Here is a 24,185-nt window from a genome sequence, read left to right as displayed (position 1 = left end):
GTGCACGCACGAGCGTCGACAGCGAAGAGCGGCGAACGGCGAGGGGAGAGGGCGTTGGGTGCTGCGACGAGCGGCGACGACAGGGAGAGGATGCGGGTGCTCGCGGGGCAGGAGGACGGAGGCGCGCGGGATCGAGGCTTGTGGGGAACGGAGGTTGAAGATGAAGTCAAAGAAGGATAAGATGCCAGATCTGACGGCTATTGGGGCCAGATCGAACGGCTGCGGCCGGACCGGCCAAAAATTCGGCCGGCGTGCCGGCGCAGAGTGCTGGCCTAAAAGAAAAGAGAGATGGAAAGAAGGGAGGAGAGGGGCTAGAGAGAGTCGGGGAAACAGATGAATGAATACTAGTAGTACACTGAAATCTCTCGATCTCACCCATCTTTCTACCCCTCTCCCTCCCTCCCTCCCCCTCTCACGGGCTGCACGCTGCCTCGCTCCGACCGACCGCCACGCCCTCACATCCCCATCTCCATCTCTCTCCGCGTTGCTCTGCCTCTGCCACCGCTTCACCCGCGCGCGGTCGGGCTCCTAGCTAGCTGCTGCCTCTTCTCCCCTTGATGTGGCGCCGGGCGCCGAGCTGCTGCTGCTCGCGCACCAGAGGCGCCGGAGGCGAGCTCCTCGGACGCCTGGCGGCCTAGCCTCCTCGCGCTCCTACAAGAGGGAGATCCGGGCTTTCTTGGTAAGCTCTGTCCCCGGCCATGTCCTAATTCCCGATCAATCTGCCTGATCCCGCCCGATTCCGTTCCCTGCACGCGTGCTCGCGCTAGATTAGTGGTCAGCGCAAGTTCGCTCCGTCGCTGCTCCTGACTTCTTAGTGTAGACTAGTGTCCATGGTGGACTGTCGGGCTGCGACGCCATTTGCGGTTCCATCTCCCACTCCCGGGGTGGTTGGGCCGCCGCTTTTGACAGAGAAAAGCTTCGCGGCAAGCGTGGACTAAAATGCGCGCAAGCATGGTGTTTAACCACAGGCTTAGCTGGCGGCTTTGTGCGTGCGTCTATCTCGTTTGGCCGGATCGTTGCGTGCCGACTGGTTCAGCCCGCTGTGCCAAGCAGGTCACGAGTAGTTACAAGATCGTGATCTCATCATGATGCAATGCGGTCACAATATCTCTTAGGGTAGAGATGGCAAAACATGCCTCATATTAGTTTTAAATTTATGTGATTTTGTGCTGGATTGCATTCAAGTAACTCACTCAGTCAATGCTGGTACTCATGGGTTTTCAATGCATATGGAATATCCATTGTTTAGGCTTTCATTACTGCATGCATATATGTTCTCCTCTAGGTGAACAGGGTCGTAGTTGGTTCTTTTTTGTTAAAAAAGGGCAGCCCCAGTGCATGTAGCTCCCGCTTGCGCAGGGTCTGGGGAAGGGTCCGACCACTTTGGGTCTATTGTACGCAGCCTTTCCCTACATTTCTGTAAGAGGCTGTTTCCAGGACTTGAACCCGTGACCTCATGGTCACAAGGCCATTGGTTCTTTTTTGTTGTGAACTTAAAAATGAAATAATGGTGGTACGAGAACCTTGTTTACAAATTGTCGAATGCAGCCGGTCCTTCTAGAGTATACGTATTTTCAGTGAGATGTTCCTAACATGTTTGTATACCAACTTCCGAATACTTCCGTGAAGAAGAAAGTATTGCATACACCAGATCCTTCTAATTTCTACCTATATCCAGTGAAGTGCTCAATACGTGTGTATGACATGCTTATCTACCAACTTGCAAACATTTCCTTTTTATTTTCTTAATTCGTATACATTCTTTGGAGCAACTTGTGAATACTTTCTGAAAGTAGAATTTGTCGTATACACGTAATGCATCTATGTTCTGCGCGGTTCTGGTACAACATGCTTGTGATATACTTCTCTACCAATTTCGATCACCTTCTAAAAATATCTAATCTTTTAGTTAAGTGTTTGGTGGGGCCGTGTGACCCCACGGGACCCAAAGTGGATCCACTCTGGCGGAAATGGAGTCGGGGAGCACATTCTATGCGGGTGAAGGTCTTCACATTGATCCCAGCTGGCTCATTGACCCAAAGCTTCTCTTTGTTGGGCCACGGATCGGTGAGGGTGGACATGCAAAGGTCTACGAGGGGAAGTAAGGCTCGTCTGTTTACACTACGATGTACGATCTACAATTTGCTGATTTGTATGAGTTGTTTGCTTATAATTATCTCTCAGTTGATGATTCATGATGATGGGGTTCGTAGGTACAAGAACCAAAATGTTGCTATCAAGATTGTGCACAAAGGGGACACCCCTGAAGAGGTCATCAAGAGGCAGGGTAGGTTCTTGAGAGAGGTGACCATGCTGTCAAGGGTGCAGCACAAGAACCTTGTCAAGGTTCGCTTCTTTGCTGACTACTATCATTCTTTCATTGGCTGGAAGCGTTGGGTGCTTTTGGATATTGAAAACTATATCTGCCTGTTGTTCAGTTTATTGGAGCTTGCCTAGAGCCTGTCATGGTGGTGGTGACTGAGCTATTAGTGGGGGGCTCTTTGCGGAAGTATTTGGTCAGCTTACGGCCTAGGAACCTGGAGCCTCGTGTAGCAGTTGGATTTGCATTGGACATCGCCCGAGCCATGGAATGTTTGCATGCACATGGGATCATTCATCGTGATCTTAAACCTGGTAAGAAACCTGGTAAGATTTTCCATTTTGCATTTGAATACTAGGTGAATTTCTGCAAAGAGGATAGTGGCTTTCCTTCTGTCCATATATACCCTGATTTCCCCCTCTTTCCTGTGAAGTCAATTTATGCAGTACGCTATACGCGCCACTTTAATGTTCATAATAGTGCACGTTAAGTCTCATATTGTATAAGCAATGTGTACACGCATGGGTACATTTGAGGTGTCGTACTGTTACTTTTACCGTTGGCATAGCAATGCATTGGATTTCTTTCAAGTTTGTGCTGAATTCTGCCTTCAGAACCAAGTTAAGGGGATGTTAGGAAGTTAATTAAACAAGTGACCAGTGGCGCATGACTTTCTTGTTCCCATTAGCCCATGCTCTGTTGTGTTAGCAATGTCTGTGTTCACGAGCTAGTCTTACTATGGGACCAGTGCACCTGGAAATTTTACACAAACATCACTAGTTGTGTGTGCGAAGAACACAAGCGCGGGGAAGCATGTAGTGTATGCACTTCTGGGTGATATACCTACTAAATACTATAGTTTATGGTCACAAATTAAGCATAAGTGTCCATACATATTGAGATGTTGAAGCATTTATAGCCTCAATGTACAGTGCAACAAGTAGCAAGAATAATTACCCAAGTAGCCTGATCTTATTCTATGAATAGTGAAATTTATTGGATCAATGTGCAAAGTGCACACCTTCTAAGTTATAAATGTGTGTGACTTCTGTAATTTATTCCTTAGTACTGTATGTGTTCTGATTCCACCTCTTAATATTATGATTTCTATGCACGTGCATTGGCTGATCGAATATCTTTTACTTTATCATCAGAGAAACTAAGATATCACACACTTAATAAATAGCTTGCACTTATAACTATAACCAGGAAACAATGCCTCAGCGTTGGTGACATAGGTGTCGGGATCCGACTTGGATTCAGGTGTTCTAGTCAGATGAAGGTTGCTAAACATGGATATGGGTGTAGGATTCCAGTCAGATTTGTGTTTCCGGTTCGGCAAAAGCAAAATTAGGACAGGGAGACAGATCTTGACTGACTCAACTGAGCGTCAAGATTTGTTGGATCTTCAACAACAACAACAACAACAACAACAAAGCCTTTAGTCCCAAGCAAGTTGGGGTAGGCTAGAGATGAAACCCATAAGATCTCGCAACCAACTCATGGCTCTGGCACATGGATAGCAAGCTTCCATGCACCCCTGTCCATAGCTAGCTCTTCGGTGATACCCCAATCCTTCAGGTCTCTCTTAACGGACTCCTCCCATGTCAAATTCGGTCTACCCCGCCCTCTCTTGACATTCTCCGCACGCTTTAGCCATCCGCTATGCACTGGAGCTTCTGGAGGCCTGCGCTGGATATGCCCAAACCATCTCAGACGATGTTGGACAAGCTTCTCTTCAATTGGTGCTACCCCAACTCTATCTCGTATATCATCATTCCGGACTCGATCCTTCCTCGTGTGGCCACACATCCATCTCAACATACGCATCTCCGCCACACCTAACTGTTGAACATGTCGCCTTTTAGTCGGCCAACACTCAGCGCCATACAACATTGCGGGTCGAACCGCCGTCCTGTAGAACTTGCCTTTTAGCTTTTGTGGCACTCTCTTGTCACAGAGAATGCCAGAAGCTTGGCGCCACTTCATCCATCCGGCTTTGATCCGATGGTTCACATCTTCATCAATACCCCCATCCTCCTGCAGCATTGACCCCAAATACCGAAAGGTGTCCTTCCGAGGTACCACCTGACCATCAAGGCTAACCTCCTCCTCCTCACACTTAGTAGTACTGAAACCGCACATCATGTACTCGGTTTTAGTCCTACTAAGCCTAAACCCTTTCGATTCCAAGGTTTGTCTCCATAACTCTAACTTCCTATTTACCCCCGCCCGACTATCGTCAACTAGCACCACATCATCCGCAAAGAGCATACACCATGGGATATCTCCTTGTATATATCCCTTGTGACCTCATCCATCACCAATGCAAAAAGATAAGGGCTCAAAGCTGACCCCTGATGCAGTCCTATCTTAATCGGGAAGTCATCAGTGTCGACATCACTTGTTCGAACACTTGTCACAACATTATCGTACATGTCCTTGATGAGGGTAATGTACTTTGCTGGGACTTTGTGTTTCTCCAAGGCCCACCACATGACATTCCGCGGTATCTTATCATAGGCCTTCTCCAAGTCAATGAACACCATATGCAAGTCCTTCTTTTGCTCCCTATATCTCTCCATAAGCTGTCGTACCAAGAAAATGGCTTCCATGGTCGACCTCCCAGGCATGAAACCAAACTGGTTTTTGGTCACGCTTGTCATTCTTCTTAAGCGGTGCTCAATGACTCTCTCCCATAGCTTCATTGTATGGCTCATCAGCTTAATTCCACGGTAATTAGTACAACTCTGAACATCCCCCTTGTTCTTGAAGATTGGTACTAATATACTCCGTCTCCATTCTTCTGGCATCTTGTTTGCCCGAAAAATGAGATTGAAAAGCCTGGTTAGCCATACTATCGCCATGTCCCCGAGACCTTTCCACACCTCAACGGGGATACAATCCGGGCCCATCGCCTTGCCTCCCTTCATCCTTTTTAAAGCCTCCTTGACCTCAGACTCCTGGATTCGACGCACAAAACGCATGCTGGTCTCATCAGAAGAGTCGTCCAGCTCAATGGTAGAGCTTTCATTCTCCCCATTGAACAGCTTGTCGAAGTACTCCCGCCATCTATGCTTAATCTCCTTGTCCTTCACCAAGAGTTGGCCTGCTCCGTCCTTGATGCATTTGACTTGGCCAATATCCCTCGTCTTCCTCTCTCGGATCTTGGCCATCTTATAGATGTCCCTTTCGCCTTCCTTCGTGCCTAACCGTTGGTAGAGGTCCTCATACGCCCGACCCCTTGCTTCACCAACAGCTCGCTTTGCGGCCTTCTTCGCCATCTTGTACTTCTCTATGTTGTGTGCACTCCTATCCAGGTATAGGCGTCTAAAGCAATCTTTCTTCTCTTTAATCGCCTTCTGGACATCATCATTCCACCACCAGGTATCCTTATCTTCGCTTCTCCTTCCCCTGGACACTCCAAACCTCCTCTGAGGCCACCTTACGAATGCAAGTCGCCATCTTCATCCACACATTGTCCGCATCCCCTCCTTCCTCCCAAGGGCCCTCCTTAATGACCCTCTCCTTGAACGCCTGAGCTACCTCCCCCTTGAGCTTCCACCACTTCGTTCTAGCGACTTTAGCCCGCTTATCCCGCTGGACACGAATCCGAAAGCGGAAGTCAGCAACCACCAGCTTATGCTGGGGTACAACACTCTCTCCAGGTATCACCTTACAGTCTAGGCACGCACGCCTGTGTTCCCTTCTTGAGAGGATGAAATCAATCTGGCTAGAGTGTTGGCCACTACTAAAAGTAACCAGATGTGATTCTCTCTTTCTAAAGAGGGTGTTGGCTACAATCATGTTGTAGGCTAGAGCAAAGCTTAAGACATCTTCTCCTTCTTGATTCCTGATGCCATAGCCAAAGCCCCCATGCGCCCCTTCAAAACCTGTGTTAGATGTACCCACGTGGCCATTGAGGTCTCCTCCTATGAAGAGCTTCTCACCAATCGGTACACTCCTAACCATGTCTTCCAGGCCTTCCCAGAACTCCCTCTTGGTGTTCTCATTGTGGCCTACTTGCGGGGCATACGCGCTGATAACATTGAGAACCAAGTCCTCAACTACCAGCTTGACCAGGATCTTCGATTATAAATATTCTAGATTTGTTGGATCTTGGATTGAAGGTCTGGCTTCCCTCTAGATCTTGCTATGTGTGAACGTCTTCAAAATTTGTTAGATCCATTGGCCGATGAATATATTTCTTGTAGATTTTGGACACCATATTTTTGGTGCATCAGATTGGACATGATGTGGAATGGACAGTCTTGGATCAAAGAACTGCTCCCAAGTTTGTGAAATTATTTCCAGTTTGTACTAACAAGATGCTGGAGCAAGATAAAGGAGATGCGTAAGGTCGAGAAAGAGGAGTTATTATAGTTGTTCAGTGAATGATGACTTGTACCATACTGTTTTGCACTTTTTACCATGTTCCAGGCCCACAGTTAGCTAAGTCAGCTGAACAAAGAGACGTTGACAGATAGTTATACTTTGGTGCGACGTAGTCCTGTTTTTATTAGACAATTACTGCTAGTCTAGTACTGAGCCAGCAATGCATATGAGAAATAACTACTTACTAGTCTAGTACCGAGTCAGCAATGCATATGAGATGTGATATTTCATTAAGGCTAACACTGGTTTTGTTGATCTACCATTTCCTTGGTATGTTATTCTGTAGTCTGTAGTTATCTTCTGTAAGCTAATCTTTTCCTACATTAATCTCAAATGATCTGCCTGAGGAAATGTTTGTGCAAACAAAGTTGATTCTGAGTCCATAGTTTTTGCCCTTCTCTTTGTACAGAGAATCTGCTGCTTACAGCAGACCAGAGAACAGTTAAGCTCGTCGACCTTGGTTTAGCAAGAGAAGAGACGTTAACAGAGATGATGACCGCAGAAACAGGAACATACCGTTGGATGGCTCCTGAGGTTTGTGCTACTGCAGTTTTATATCTTTCAGTTCTTGAACCTTTTTCATTTCTTTTTTATTATGCGATTAACCTGAAATAATTCAACAGTTGTACAGCACAGTCACATTAAGGCACGGAGAAAAGAAACATTACAACCACAAAGTAGATGTTTACAGCTTTGCGATTGTGTTATGGGAACTACTACACAATAGACTACCCTTTGAGGGCATGTCTAACCTGCAAGCTGCATATGCTGCCGCTTTCAAGGTAACATTAGATTTTTAGAGTATAGTCGTACGCATTTGCTGTTTTATAGACTTTCTTGAACCTATTTATGCTGCAGGGAGTTCTGATTGTTTTGAATATGTTTTATCATGCATTATTCCATAATGCATACACCTGTGTCATATATTAGTAATTGACCTTATGAGACCTCATTTTCTGCAGAACATCAGACCAAGTGCAGATAATTTGCCGGAGGAGCTGTCAGAGATCCTAACATCCTGCTGGAAAGAAGACCCAAGCGACAGACCAAACTTCACCCAGATAGTTCAAATGCTTCTCCATTACCTCTCAACCCTTTCACCGCCAGAACATATGGCCCCGGCTCGCACATTCAGTTCGGAGAATGCAATCTTACCTCCTGAATCGCCTGGGACGAGCTCTCTAATGGCTTCTCGAGGTGATATCACGCCTAAAGGCAATATTGAAGACAAGCCAAGGGGCTTCTTTTTCTGCTTCAGCCAGTGTTATTAGCCTCACAGATGGAACAAGGGAACTCCCAAGATGATGCAAAACATCAAAAGAACACACCCATAGTCCATACCCAAAGCATGGCAGGAGTCCCTGAAAACTGTTGTTTCTGCTCATCAGGCCACCCCTTCTTCTCTGACATGTTTGAACATATCGGCAGGGTAGATCTGAGTAACCTTTTGGCTCCTGCTAGTAATGGTGAAAATAGTTACTATATCGTATATTTTCCATGAACCTTCCATATCAAAATTGCGCGCCCATCGTATAGATATAATTGGCATTAATCATTTACTCACTTGGAAAGGACACTGTGGACGACTTCCTTTGTTCCATAACTCTGTTTTCTTTTCTTTTTTGCATCATCAATGCTGCTATCTTGAGTCTGTTAAAGGCTGCGAGTGGGACTGCTAACTCGGGGGCAGAGCCAGAGAAAAAGAATAACCCCGATGCACAAAACACTGATGCAATGATATACTATTATACTCCCTCCATCCCAAAATAAGTGTTTTAACCCTAGTACAACTTTATACTAAAGTTAGTACAAAGTTAAGACATCTATTTTGAGACGGAGGGAGTAGTATGTAACTAAGCCAAAACTTTACTAATGGTAATGATTTTGGAATCTGATAACGCCCAATGCGAGGATGACACCTTTAGTTGTCAAGCATGGCAACTTTGTTTTTCAGTTTATTTTTTTTACAAAAAATTGCCGTTTGTGTCAACTTATTTTTGTGCCATGTGTATCAACTAACTTGCCATCCTTACGTCACTAGAATTGCCGTCGAAAACATTAGATTTGCCGTGTGAAGCGCCATTTGCAAACAATGGTTGGATGGTTAGAGGGACTGTGGTATCCCAGCCCATCAGGGTTCAAATCCTGGTGCTCGCATTTATTCCTGGATTTATTTCAGGATTTCCGGCGATGCGCATTCAGTGGGAGGAGACGTTCCCGTCGACGACGAGGTGCCTACAGTGACTTCGTAGATTTCAAGATGATATGCCGGCTCAGTTTTTCGGAGGTGCTCATAGGGGCAGGGTGTGCGTGTGTACGTTCATAGGGATGAGTGTATGCGCGTGTATATGAGCGCTTGTGTCTGTACTGATGTTCAAAAAAATATTAGCAAAAGAACATCACCTGACCTTGAATATTCCATAGCCTATATAATTGCCATTGTGACATCAAATTATCAAGTGAAATATAAAGTGAACAACTAAAACTAGTTTTAATTAATGAATTAATTACATTTTAAATTACACATGAACCGATCAACCACTTTCTGCTCACCACTTCTTTGAGATTTGGATGATAATTGATAATATTTTGCTTGTTTCCTTTTTCTTGGATCATATTCAATGCCTTCCTCCTAATTAATATCATATGGACTTTTTCTTGCATTGACGTTTTTGGTTTGAGAAGATACCTATCCATGTACCGCCAGTTTAACAACCCCCTGCTAAGTTTTATATTAAAGTTGCGACAAATAATATGAATCGAAGAGAATACTAAACAAATCTCATTCCCCACTTCGCAACAAGTTTGTACAACAAATTGAAAGAACTAAAAGAATTCAAATATTCGGAGGATCTAATTTTACACTGATCAGGGGAACTGAGAATTACCGTGCACTCCTGACTCCTTGTTGTATCTTGGGCAAGGACTGACCAATTGACGACCATGGCTGACCGGGTACGCGGTCCACGTCGTGGGCAACTAGGACAAGGTGCATGCTTATCCGTCGATGCTCGTTCGCCGGCCGTTCGCCATTCCCCCAGCGGCTTGCCTCGCCTCGATAGGAAGTAAAACGAACGAATACGGTGCGTCCATGATCTATCAAAATACTCCTTCTGTGTTACTCCGTCTAAAAATTAATATAAGAGCGTTTAGATTACTAAAATAATGATCTAAACGCTCTTATATCAGTTTACGGAGGGAGTAGAATATAAGATGTTTTTTTACACTATGATAAGTGTCAGAAAAATGTCTTATATTTTTTATTTTGATACAGAGAGAGTATTTTTTGAGACAGCGTGATCGATTTTTTTTTCTGAGGGAACATGATCGATTTGTTTCCGGCCTCTTGCCTGAACGGGCCCTGATTCCCACAAGGCATACACACCCTGGCCACACTAGCCTAATGGGCTTTAACGGCCACAGAAGGCGACTTCTGAGAACGGGGCAGCAGGCTGCTTCTAGCTCTAAACGCTTCTCGAGATTCTTAAAATTGTCTCAAAAACGAGATTCTTAAAAAAAAGTTAGTTAGGTTATTTATATTTAAAAAATACTCCCTTCGTCTCTTTTATATAAGGTGTATTTATTTTTCCAAAAGTCAAATGAGTGCATGTCTGACCGAGTTTTAGAAAAATATATCAATATCAACAATACGAAATTTATATCATTTGATTCATCATGAAAAGCAGTTTCATATTTTATCTATTAGGTAATGCATATGGTATTATTTTATTCTAATCATGGTCAAACATTCAAATGATTGACTTGTACGGAAATCAATGCACATTATATTTTGGAACAGAGGGAGTAGTTAGTTAGGTTACCCTTCTGACAAATGGTGTCGCAACCTGAATTGTTTTGTTCGTAGATTTGTTTTCCTAAAGCATTTTATCTCTTGAATTGTGCGTGTAAATAATGAAAAAATTGCTAATCTTAGAAAGTTCATAAAAAAAAAAGTTCGTGAATTTGAGAAAATTTCACAAAAATTTAAAATAAGGAATTTGAAGAAGTTGTTGAAATATGAAAAGTTCATGAATTTGAAAAAGTTCATGCTATTATAGAAAAAGTTCACATTATTTGGAAAATTGTCCATGGATTTGGAAAAGTTCAGACCTAAAAGTATGCATTTGAAAAAAGTTCGTATATATGGAAATAGTTCGTGAATTTTCAACTTTTCATGAAAAAATAAAAAATGTTGAGAAAATAAAAAACAAAAATAAGAAAGAAAACTGAAAAAGAAAAAGAGATAAAAAAAGAAGAAACACAAAGAAAATATCTGAACAGGAAACCAAGAAAAACCCAGTATCTAAGTGGTTTTGTCACGATGACGTCACACATGTGTTTTTTTAGTTCAGTTTATATTTTGACAACATACGAATTCTTATATTATCAACAAATAATTTAGTTAAATAATATAAGTGTTCATCGTACTTTAAAAAATGTTCATGCAATGTATAAACATGTTCGCTCAATTTTTAGAAAATGTTTGTAGCATTTAGAAAAATGTATATGACATTTCAAAAATGTTCACGCATTTCAAACAATATGCACGTGACATTATTTGGAAATTGTTATATTATGTAAAAAAATATGGGTGGAATTCAAAAATAATGTTTCATACCATTCGTTACATTTTAGGAAAAAATGTTCACATATTTCAAAAATATGTTAGTGACTTTAAAAAAATGTTATACAATTTTAGAAAAAATGTTCACATAGTTTTACAAAAAATTGTATTGTCCTATAAAAGTTTCAATATGCATTCGAAAAATGTTTAACATGTATTTGGAGAGATGTTCAAAACACATATTTGAAACAATATTAATCATGTATTTGAAAAGTATTAAAAATATATGTTTTAGATGTATGTGAAAAATGTGTGATTATCATGAAGAAAATATACATGAAAATATATATTTGAAAAAATGTTAAACATCTATATGAAAAACGTTAAATGCGCATTAAAAATATTCGTTATATATACCAATTTTTTACAGTGTGCATGAAAAAATAGGTATGTGTTGGAAAAAAAGGAAAAATAATATAAAAAGGAAAAAGGAAAAATGATTTCTTTTTTGAAAAAATGATGAAGGAAACAGAAGAAAACCGGTGCAAACCGAAGAAAGAAACAAAGAAACCGATGTAAAACAGTGAAAAACCAAAAAAAAAAAAAATGCAGCTACAGTATTGGATCGGCCTAGTAACAATGTATTGTAGGCTAGATCAATAACGTCTCAGTACAAGAGAGACATAACTCCCATGGTTTTTGGTGAGACCTCATGTTTCTTTCACAAAGGGTGTATAATATCTTTACTCCTATAAAAACCCAAGTTGGTGGTGATGGTGTGCCTGCCATCTTTCACTTATGGCCATCAGATCTAAATCCAACGCAGCTGGGCAATCTGTGGCAATTTTGCAAAAAACCGCCCGCCACTCCTCTGTTTGCAGATGACTCCTTGTATCTCCTGTTCAGCCCATCTCTCCCCTGCCTCATCTGTCCATCTCAGAGAAAAAAGGAAGGCCGTGGAACGATCTGGAGAGGTGTCGCGCTGCTGTTGGTGTCGGCGCTATCCACCCCAACACTCATGCCCCACCGCCGACCACCACCACGACGCCCCACCTCCTCGCCGTCTCCCCCACGGCTCCGCCCCCTTCCCAATCTTCCTAACGTCGATCTTGGCAAGTAAGCGGCCGAGTGCCGACGCCGTCCTTGCCCCGACGCCTCCACTGCCTCCTCTGTTTCTTTCAACAGCCTTACCGTCCACCCCCGTCCTCATACCCGTCTCCTCCGCGCCATCCCCGCCTCTTCCAACGCCGACCTCCGCAAGTACGCCGTTGGCTGCGCGCTGCTCATCCACGGCGGTGCCGCCACCACCTACTGCTATTCTCCCCTGATGCGCTCCACGGCTTCGTTTTGTTGTGATGGTTGAGGTGGAGGTGCTATGCTGGACTACTTCCTCTCCATCTCTAATCTCTTCCCGTCTACATGCTTTTATATACAACTTCTGGTCAGATCTCTAGCCGTCAGACCTTAACCAAGGATGGGAGTGGTGTGAGCGTATTTGCAACTTTGCTTGGCTGCCTGTAAACACTCAACTCAATGCACTATCTGGGGATGTTTTGGGAATAGAACAAGAATTGATTGTTTCTTACTTTTCATTCCATCAATTCTTCTGTACAAATAAGATATAACCACTGAGTTTACAATGACAGCCAAATAGGCTGCATTATTTAGATTATGCACAAGCGAACATATAATGGTGAATTGGTTGTAGTTAAAAATGTAAAATATTAGTTCCTTTGGGGCAATTAAGTTTGATTGGATAATCTGATTTTACTGATAGATGGTAAAAAAGCATGTTTTTCTTTGTTTAATATTCACCCTGGTATCTCGGGTGCCTTTTAACCAGAATTTGGACAGAGGATAATATTTGTCCCTTTTCCACTTATTTTTTCAACAACGGGTGTTGATATATATGGTCAAGGTTTACTAGAATAGCACACTGATATATACCAACAATATATAACCTGGGATTAAGTTTGGAGAAAATACAACACCTGGGTGGTTCATGTAGCTTGTTAGTAGTTACCACTGTAATGTATTCGTTGCATAGCCTGAAGCTTTTTATTCTTCGGCATTCTGGTTTAGTGTTGATTAGACTAGGAAATCAAGATGTCAATATACATAAAGGCATGATTTTCAAACTCTGCTGGCCTTTTAGGATTACGATACATTGAAACAGAGGATAATGCCTGCCCTTGATATATTGTCTTCTCTCCTATGTGTTGTCTCCTAATTTTTGCTACCTATTCCAGCTTCATATGGAACTTCACTGTACTTGATTCTGTGGTGGATCAGCTTGTTCTAGAAGAGTTGGTTAGACAGAAATTCTCCAAGCTAGGTTTGTTATATTTCCCTTTATATAAAATCGCATGACTTCGTCAGGCATATGCACATATATACTTAGTATCAGCTCAAACTACACTTGGATTTTTTGTTTTCACCAAATCACTAATTTTTTTGAAAAACGATGATTTACATGGCAGGTCAAAAAGATATTCGATAAGCTTAGGAGTTTTCCGGAGAAACCCTTGGATTTAGGTGTGAAGCTGAAGAACTACAAGGTCAAGAAAGCAGCAGCAGGTCTTACGCCCCAAATTGCAAGGGCTCGAAGTGGAGCCAGAGATGACGAGACCAAATTAGATTCTTGTGCATTATATGGTGTCTTGGCAGATTTAGATTCCCATTAAAAGATGATACCATTTTTTTATGTTGACTACTATTTCGTGGTTGCGAGGCAACAACCGCTAGAACAAATTATGTAATTTAGCATGTTCAGCGCAGTCTGATTGTGAGTAGATGTATTTTAGTTAAGGAATATGTGTGCTTGTGGGCACTTGAGTTTAGCATTTCGTCAAATTTTGCTCAGTTGTTCTCATGTAGTTATTTGATTACTATTCGACCTACATCACTTGCAAATATTTATGTTGCTAATTTTCCATTTTTTTTGTAGGTTCGACGAGAAGTCGGTATATGATCTAAATATTTGGCTTAGAAGAAGGATTTTATTGGTTGGAAACCATATGTTTGATTGTGCTAAATGTGTCTATCAACTATATGACATCGATTTGATCAATGTCTAGGTACATTCTTGTGTTTTTTATCTTTTGTGATTCCGCAACTACTCCCTCCATCCCAAAATGTAAGACGCTTTTTGATACTATCACAGTCTTAAAAAACGTCTTACATTTCGGGACGGAGGGAGTATATGATATCGATTTGATTAATGTCTCGGAACATTCTTGTGGTTTTTTATTCTTTTGTGATTCCGTAGCATAGCACGGACATCTTACTAGTTGACTCAAAAGAAAGTGTCAAGTGGATACAAACACAATGAGGATACATCCGACCTCTGCATGGTGAGGTGCACATAGCGAATACCAACACACAAATAACACACACGGACAAATTGCAAAGTCATATAACACCAAAACTATGACTAAGAGATGCAAACCAAAAACCCAGAAGCGAACAAATCTGCTATCTATAACTGATATGTCCATTTTGCATCATTATTTCCTACTATAATTTAACTTATTTCAATGTTATATTTCACATTTTGGTGTAATTCTAATGTCTTATTTCTCTTAAAATGCAAGTCACATCAAGAGAGAGGGATTTCCAGCAGCAGGATTCTGGACGTAAAATAAGAACACAAGAGATAACAATTCTTCGGAGCTCAAAATGAAGCATGTTTTTTTGGAGAATTATTTTGAAATATATAATGAATTTAGAGCAAAGATATGTCAGAGGGGCCCACTAGCCAGCCATAAGGGTAGGTGGCGCGTCCGCCCCCTGGTCGTGCCACTTGAGCTTGTGGGCCCCTGAAGGCCCTTCCCCTAAAGCCCTTTGGCCATAAATTTTAATTAACCTAAAAAAATAGAGAGAAGGTTTACGGGACTTACCGTTGCCGTGTGCGAGGCAGAGCACTTTTGGTCTCCGGCGGAGCTGCCGGGGAAACTTCCCCCCAGGAGGGGGTAGTCGAAGCCTTCATCATAACCAACACTCTTCTCATCGTGCGAACCATCATCTTCATCAACATCTCATCGGCACCATCTCATCTCAAAACCCTAGTTCATCCTTTGTGTTCAATCTTTGTATCAAACCTGATGCGGAGCATCCTACGGTCATCACCATGTCAAGAGTCCATTTGGCAAGTGACACGTGCGACCTCTACTTCACATACACAAAGGTGAATCTTCTCCTTTACACGTGCTCACTTGACCCCTTCGAGGATGGTTTACTACTTGACACTTCTCCTGTGTGCATGCATAGGTATTGTCGGAGCTTCACGGATGTTGAGGAGGAGTGCAAGCGCCAAGGAATAACTACACCATCCGCGAGGGAGGCATGGAAGCGAAGACGGAAGAAGAAGGAGCTGCGGAGTCTACAGCGACCGGACGACCGGAAGCCACCGGACGTCCGACACACCTACAGCGCCCGGACGACCGGACTACACCGGACGTCCGACACCTGGAGCTCCAGCCAGCCCAAGAGACCTGCCGACGAAAGCTACAACGGCCGGACGACCGACGTGCCTCCGGACGTCCGACACTCTACAGTGCCCGGACGACCGACGACCACCGGACGTCCGACAAGTACCAGGGACCGGACGACCGATGCCGACCGGATGACCGGCACCTCTTGTCCAGAGCCAAAACGACGGAAGTCCGACGCCTCCGGACATCCGGACCCCCGCGAGCGACCGGACGTCCGACCCCGATCGGACGTCCGACACTGCCTGTGCGCAGCCGGGCCTTTGGCCTTGTATCCCTCTCCCACTTACCCCTTGGTGGCTTAGACTATAAATAGACATTCCCCTCATCCTTTCTAGGGTTAGCAAATATGATAGCTCATTCTTAGGTGAGCTTTGCTCCTACCTCTACTCTTGAGAGAGAGAGAGACTACCACTCCCATGGAGTTCAAGACCTCCATGTGAGAAGATCCCGCAGGATTCAAGACCCCCTTCGTGGGAACATCCTTCTAGGATTCAAGCCCTCATCTCCTTCATAGGATTTGAGATGAACTCTACCTTGTATCTTTCTCTTTGTTGTTCATGTACCTTGTGGATCTTGTGTGTTTGATAGTCTAGTGGATGTGTGATTGGACTTGTTCTTGAGTGTTTCCCCTTGTGATTTCTCCCCGTTCTTCCCCTGTTCTTCGTGCTCTTTGAGGGATCCCACTCCAATCGTGAAAGATCGACCTACACCGGGTTTATCATATGGTATCATGAGACACGTTGATCACGTATTTGGAGTCCCTCCCACCGATTTCTAGCCTTGTTTTGTTGTGTTCTTCCCTAAAATTCGAAAATCCCCACCAAAAAATAGCCCCATATTTTTTTTGTGATTTGTTGGTTTGATGATGTTTTGTTGATTTTGATCCATGGATTTGCTTAGTTTCAAGTGGATCTAGCATTTCCCCAAGTTTCCCCATCTTTCATCCACGAAATCCCGTGAATTTTGACCCCGAAATCTCCATTTTCCGCCCAAAATCGCGCCCCCGAACTCGCATTTCGCGTTGACCCCGACCCATCGGACGACCGGACTTTTACGCACGTCCGGAGCCCCAGGAACGACCGGACGTCCGACCTTTTCCGGACGACCGGAACCCCTAACCCGAGCTGAAATTACGGATTTCCGACCCTTCCGGACGTCCGACGCCCCGGACATCCGTCCATTTACGGACGTCCGTAACCTGTAGATTTTGACTTCGGCTGATTCTTGTTTCGGCCATAACTAATTCATCCGAAGTCCGATTTTGACGTTCTTTAGCTCGTTTTGAAGCTCTTGACATTCCCTATCCCACAAAAATACCACTAACACCATTTGACTCCATCAAATTTTGTGAACTTTGGCATCTTTGCCTAGGCCTTCCACCATATCATCCGCATAGCCACCACCGACTTCCGCAACCTAACCCATTTTGTTCCATATAGCATTAGTGGTTGCTTGAGTAGTGATTCGAGTCTCCTAAGGTGTTTCGGCTACTTAGAGACGATTGCTTCTTCATCAACCATCACCACCATTTCCACATAGGCGTGCCCACCATACACTTCCGCCACCCCCAACTTAACCCAATAGTTGTTTGAGCTTGTTTGAGTTGTGGCTTGTGTCTCCTAAGGTGTTTCGGCTACTTAGGGATGGCAACTTCAACTCGGAGACGTGTATAGTCATCATTCCACTTCCACATTGCCAAGTGCAAATCACCACCGCTCTCCGCTACCACCATTTGACATATGCCTTTGAGATTTTGAGTTTGCGGTTTTTCCGTTTCCTAGGGTGTTTCGGCTAACTAGGAACGGGTCGACATCGGCAACACCGCCTCTCATCATCACCAAGGACGGTAACCTCGACGACACCATTGTATATTCCCTTGCAATTGCATTGTTAACCCTTAGCCCATTTTGCGTCACTTGCCTATCGAGACTAGCCATTTGAGTATTGCCGGGCCACGTTACTTGTGCACATTAGTGATCTACACCATCCATCGCATACATACCATATCATATTGGTACCATATCTTGTGTCACAAGTTTGTTCCCGCATATACACAATTGCTATCTTGGTTTGTGCATTGTGCAAAATTGGCCATACAAAAAAAAGAGAATAAGCTTTTAAGCAAAGAAAAAGAGTGAGCAAATAGCTTGTAAGCAATAGCCATACCATCAAAATATATCATATGGTATCATATTTGATCATCTTGGATCATTGTGTGAGAAACACCGGGAACCATACATACATAGCATACTTGGGATAGAACGCTTATCCATCTTGCATCTTATAGGTTGTGCACAAGTGTCGTATCCGCCTATAGAGCAATCGTGCTAGCGTCTCTCTTGAGTTGTGCAACACGAGCATTTTTCGTGGATTCCACATTTTGTGCTCATTCCTTGGTTGCACGACCCCATTTATCTATCCGTGTGTGTGTTTCCGTGTGCCACATATTGCTATTGGTCTACTTGTTTCGCTTGCGAATTTGTGAATCTCTTTAAACATTATTGACTCTTGCTAACATTTTGCATCAAATTTTTGTGCCACTATCCTCACCGAGCTCTACCATAAGATTTACTTGATAGGTATGAGTGAACAAGTTTGGTACCAATTCCACTATTCTTTCATCTCACATTGAGTGGAACGGGATACATCCTAAACTTTGGGAAAAGGTAACTTGGTATTGTTTATCTCATTTCCTACTCACCTCTACTCGAGTCTTGTGATGGATAGGCAAGGCATTTCATCTTCGGTCTACAACAACAACGACGAGTTTGATGCCATGGAAAACAACTACGACGCCAAGATGCAAGATAAAATGGAGGAGATCAAAGCCCTCATCAAGTCCTACAAGCGATATTCCTCATCTTCGAGAAGACGCTCAAGAGCACATGCTTCCGAGCTACCATCCCCGGCAAGATCACATCGGCATCGACACCATCACCAACAAGAACGTGAAGGTCAAGAGCTCTACATCAACAACCGCTTAATGACTTCACCATCTCCCTTGGCATCTTCGCCAGGTGACTTCAAGGCATATTCGCCTACGGACATACGGCATTTTCGCCAACAAGAACCCCAAGACTACGCTCAAGAGAAGCTCCCCAAGCTCAAGTCCGCGACTTCCATGAGCTACTACGACCTCGACATCGACCACACGATTCCTTTCTATGGGACTCACGAACCCGAGGAGTACCTCGAGTGGGAGCGTTTGATGGACGACTACCTCAAGCTACATCAAGTTCGTCCCGAAGATCAAGTGAAGTGCGCCACAAGAAACTTCCACGACTACGCCTCATCTTGGTGGCTTCACACACCTTCGGAGTACTACGACATGAGTTGGCCCAAGACGAAGAGAGCTTTGCGGCGAGAGTTCGTGCCTCCAACCTACACGGAACAACTTCGACGCCAATTGGAGAACACCATCCAAGGATCCAAGTCCATCAATGCGTACTTCAAGGAGATGAAGATTGCCTTGCGACGAGCCGGCGTGGACGATCCCATTTCGATGAAGTTCCACTTCATGATGGGATTGCACAACGACATCTCCAAGACCATCTTCCTCGAGAACTACAAGTCCATCGACGACTACTACATTGGTGCTCTCAAGGCGGAACAAGAACTCATGAAGGCCAAGGGTTCTCCACCCCAAGAAAACTTCATGGCGACCAAGCTCTACGACAAGCATGAGGCTAATACCACCAAGATGTCCAAGCCCGACGAGCTCCAAGACGATGCTCCCAAGTTTGACTTCACCGCCATCCCTCTTTGTGGCATTGATGGTGCCGAGTCTACTTCGACTCTTTTTCAAGACGGTGCGGCGACGAGTACGACTACGGAGACCCTCAAGGACCAAGCTTTGGAGGCGAGCGACAAGGTGGTGAGCAAGGATGATGCTTCCATCTTAGGAGGCAAGAGTGATGATGTGCCATCTTCGGCCTTCATACACGGCGACGGTGATGAGATGATCGAGCATGGGATTTTCCCTTCGGTCATGGAGGAGAGTGATGATGTGCCATCTTTGGCCTTCATCCACGACGACCACGACGAGATGGTTGAGCATGGGATTTTCCCTTCGACCACGGCGACGTATGATGACTTGAGTGACTTGTGCCACCATATTGAGAGTGAGAGTGACTTCACCACTAGCCCCATATATGATGAGTTGCCACAATTCCCATGTGAGGAGAGCCACAACACCCACCACTTGAGTGAGATGAGTGACTCCACCATACATGAGTTTGAGTGCACCTATTTTGAGGGAGTGAGTGAACCACCACATAGAGAGAGTGCAATACTTGATAGGTCTCGTGAGGCCATTTGCATTTCTAACAACTTGACTTCTACCTCTATTGTGTCTTCTCATTTGGTGCTAGGTCCCATTTATAATGATGTGCCGATCCTCGACGACTTCGTCCTCCCTTTGGACAAGACGATGGCCATGGTGGAATATGATGCACCGCCCACATGGTTCCATCAAGATGATGATGATGACCACCATTTTGTCTTTCCCACCTCACCTACACCACTTGAGTGGAATCACAAAGGTAACATAGGTGACGGTGATGCTCTAGTCCCACTAGTGGACATTCTTGACATTGATTGCATGCATGATGTTGATCCACCTAGTACCATGCTTCATGCTAGTATGATTTTCCCATGTGATGATTTGCCCATTTATGATGAATATGATGATTCTCATGTGGAGTTTATTAGTAGTGATGCCATGTTACATAGGATTTCTTGTGACAATTCTTTAGGTCACATCATGTTTGATAATCCGCTTGACTTGTCATATGCTATGCATGAGATCCACCATATGTCTTATTTGCAATCTCTTCATAGTGACTATGCATATGCCATTAAAATAAACCCAATTTGCACTTACGGCATAGATGACAAGCCCATGGTTATTGTCATTTGTTTTTCTTGTGATGATATTGATATGCTCCCTTTGCATCATTTATCTCATATGCCATCCCATGACCACCTAGCTTCGGATATGCATTGTTTTGGATGTTGTCCATTTTCTCCATATGATAACTCCGCTATTGCTCATGAGGAGGCCCCCATAGTTTCCTCGTACATTTTAGGAGATTTTGATCCATCCCATTCATTGCATGATCACCATACTTGTGTGCACCATATGCTCCCCATGAATAAACATGCTATTGATGTGCCATACACTTGCATTCTCAATTTGTGTCCCCATCGTGTCATACACAATAACTATTCTTTCATGATGGATGACATGTTCATATACCATGCGTCAAATTTCTTTGAGCGATGCTTATCTTGTGCTAACTCACACGTGCACATACACATCATGATGGATGATGTGTACATTTACCACACGCACAATTTCTTTGGTTTGTGTCTCTTTTGTGCAGGTACCCATGAATACTTGTCAACCTCGCAATCCAACGAGTTGACAAAACGAGCTCTAGAGAGCAACGGTGATTTGGGATCCCATGGATTGTCTTTCCCACCGCTCTCTTCGCGCAAATACTTTTCGCATTCATTCTGCATGGCCCTCACTTGGCTATGGGTTATTGTTCATTACATATCATATGCCCATCTTGCCATGTTCACTTTGCATGATATACTCATTCCTATGCCTTTGCCATGCATTTGTGACCCATACTTTGCATTACACATGATGATTGATTCTAGTACTTGTATGTGTATTTGCAAGCTTGGTGGAGATATTGCTTGTTCTTGCCATGCTCCTTTTGTGCACCATTCCTATGATGATACTTCCATCTTGCTTTGTGTTCGTGCTTGCGATATGTCATGTGCACTCCCTATGCCTATTATTTGCTCACATGACATGATTGCCATGATTTATTCTAGTGTGTTGCATCTTCGCTCCACTAGTGTTCACGACTTGATTACTATGCTTGCTTATGTTGCATCACCAATGACTCATACTTGCTCATTTCATGCGGTTGATGACAACCATCTACACGCTTTGCACATGATTGTTATTGCTTCTTGTCACATATCTCCATATGTTGCCTCTCTCATGCTAGATGATTTGCCATGTAGTGAGTGCAACAATGATTCCCTTCTTGCTCATGAGATTGCCCCCATAGTATTCTCGCATATATTTGGAGATTTTGACATAATTCTTGTCAAGCATGCTTGTCTTACTTCTTGGCACCATATACCTAGTGCCATGAATATTGCCATTGTTGCATCATATTATTCATGCACTTGTGTTTCTAATGGTTTTGTGCAAAAGATGAGAACCATCATGATGGATGATGTGTTTATCTAACATGCGCATACGTTCTTTGTTTTGTTTTGTGCATGTGCAGGATACTTGGACTTTGTGTCGACTTCCACTTCACGTGAGTTGACCATTCGAGCTCTTGAGAGCGAGCCTCTTACATTCTACCACGACTCGCTTCCAAACCACATTTCCTACCACTTCGGCATTGTGAAGAATGCACAAGGACACACTTTCAAGGTGACATCCTTCTTGAGCTTGGATATTGTGGATCATACTTCATGTGTTGCTTGCACCATTTGCACGCATGTTCGAGATATTGCTTTCACCCATGATTGCCACATTTCCATGCTTCATGATATATATACCTTGTGTGTTGCATCCAATTCTTGGACTACTTGCTACTATCATATGGTTGGTTGCACCAATATCATTTCTTCACATATCCCATGTCCCTTTACTTGTCACATGATTCACTTGATTGCCTCACACATGATGAACAATTGCTCTTTCTATTGTGTTGAGTGCCACTCCTTCTTCACTACACCCTATGCATGTTATGCTTGGATTGTCTTCCACTTGACCCATGTGTTTAGACACTTCATTTTATTTGGTGTTGTGAATACTTCCTATGCCTACCATAGACCTTTCATTGAGCAATTTGTGAATGCTTGCTATGACCTTGAGGTAGATGCTTATTATCTTGTCACACATATTTGCATCTCTACCTCACATTTGCATACTTGTCCACATGATATTTTTGCTTGTGCTCGATTGATATGCTTACATGCCATGTCACAATCCTTTATCACACCCGATGCTATGCTTGATGATGACACTTGTTTGGTGAATCACCTCTTGAATGCTTGGTTTTGCACTAACGCTAACCACATTTGTTTTTCCGAGTGTTTGTTGTTCTTGCTTCTTTTGAAGGAATCACTAGACGGTGCGACATTGGAGAGTGCCCATTTCGAGTTTCAAGATGATGAGTGCTTGGTGACCGACCACTTCAACACGGCACCACCATCTCTTTCCCATGGTGATTTGGTTTTCGATCCGAGGTCGGATCTTTTCCAAGGGGGAGGGGATGATGCGGAGCATCCTACGGTCATCACCATGTCAAGAGTCCGTTTGGCAAGTGACACGTGCGACCTCTACTTCACATACACAAAGGTGAATCTTCTCCTTTACACGTGCTCACTTGACCCCTTCGAGGATGGTTTACTACTTGACACTTCTCCCGTGTGCATGCATAGGTATTGTCGGAGCTTCACGGATGTTGAGGAGGAGTGCAAGCGCCAAGGAACAACTACACCATCCGCGAGGGAGGCATGGAAGCGAAGACGGAAGAAGAAGGAGCTGCGGAGTCTACAGCGACCGGACGACCGGAAGCCACCGGACGTCCGACACACCTACAGCGCCCGGACAACCGGACTACACCGGACGTCCGACACCTGGAGCTCCAGCCAGCCGAAGAGACCTGCCGACGAAAGCTACAGCGGTCGGACGACCGACGTGCCTCCGGATGTCCGACACTCTACAGCGCCCGGACGACCGACGACCACCGGACGCCCGACAAGTACCAGGGACCGGACGACCGATGCCAACCGGATGACCGACACCTCTTGTCCAGAGCCAAAATGACGGAAGTCCGATGCCCTCCAGACGTCCGGACCCCCGCGAGCGACCGGACGTCCGACCCCGACCGGACGTCGGACACTGCCTGTGCGCAGCCGGGCCTTTGGCCTTGTATCCCTCTCCCACTTACCCCTTGGTGGCTTAGACTATAAATAGACATTCCCCTCATCCTTTCTAGGGTTAGCAAATATGATAGCTCATTCTTAGGTGAGCTTTGCTCCTACCTCTACTCTTGAGAGAGAGAGACTACCACTCCCATGGAGTTCAAGACCTCCATGTGAGAAGATCCCACGGGATTCAAGACCCCCTTCGTGGGAAGATCCTTCTAGGATTCAAGCCCTCATCTCCTTCATAGGATTTGGGATGAACTCTACCTTGTATCTTTCTCTTTGTTGTTCATGTACCTTGTGGATCTTATGTGTTTGATAGTCTAGTGGATGTGTGATTGGACTTGTTCTTGAGTGTTTCCCCTTGTGATTTCTCCCTGTTCTTCCCCGTGTTCTTCGTGCTCTTTGAGGGATCCCACTCCAATCATGAAAGATCGACCTA

The 24,185-nt window shown here is 44.1% G+C and overlaps 1 protein-coding gene across 4 annotated transcripts; it reads left to right on the top strand.

Moving 5' to 3' along the window:
• The first annotated feature begins 375 nt into the window (after positions 1 to 375).
• Positions 376 to 8,278, top strand: LOC123137318 (serine/threonine-protein kinase STY13). 4 transcript variants are annotated; one of them, XM_044557025.1, is made up of 7 exons: positions 376 to 679; positions 1,910 to 2,101; positions 2,214 to 2,346; positions 2,439 to 2,646; positions 7,125 to 7,249; positions 7,339 to 7,497; positions 7,678 to 8,278. In XM_044557025.1, exons 2-7 carry the CDS (start codon positions 1,971 to 1,973, stop codon positions 7,984 to 7,986), a joined length of 1,065 nt encoding a protein of 354 aa, XP_044412960.1. In that variant the 5' UTR covers positions 376 to 679; positions 1,910 to 1,970; the 3' UTR covers positions 7,987 to 8,278. The 4 variants fall into 4 exon arrangements, with proteins under 4 accessions (XP_044412960.1, XP_044412962.1, XP_044412963.1 ...); XM_044557027.1 differs by having other exon boundaries at positions 377 to 679; positions 2,439 to 2,634; XM_044557028.1 differs by having other exon boundaries at positions 380 to 679; positions 1,915 to 2,101; positions 2,439 to 2,634.
• The last annotated feature ends 15,907 nt before the right edge of the window (positions 8,279 to 24,185 follow it).

The sequence above is a fragment of the Triticum aestivum genome, chromosome 6B (assembly GCF_018294505.1).
Source record: "Triticum aestivum cultivar Chinese Spring chromosome 6B, IWGSC CS RefSeq v2.1, whole genome shotgun sequence".
Classification (NCBI taxonomy): domain Eukaryota; kingdom Viridiplantae; phylum Streptophyta; class Magnoliopsida; order Poales; family Poaceae; genus Triticum; species Triticum aestivum.
Note: the sequence above shows the minus strand (reverse complement) of the source record. Positions and strands in the feature narration are given on the sequence as shown.

What these genes read in the sequence shown, in the direction of transcription:
- LOC123137318 (XM_044557025.1), top strand. Translation starts at nt 1,971, where the DNA reads ATGGAGTCGGGGAGCACATTCTATGCGGGTGAAGGTCTTCACATTGAT. An exon ending in GCAAAGGTCTACGAGGGGAA is followed by an intron (nt 2,102 to 2,213) that starts GTAAGGCTCGTC and finishes TGGGGTTCGTAG; the next exon opens with GTACAAGAACCAAAATGTTG. An exon ending in CATATGCTGCCGCTTTCAAG is followed by an intron (nt 7,498 to 7,677) that starts GTAACATTAGAT and finishes CATTTTCTGCAG; the next exon opens with AACATCAGACCAAGTGCAGA.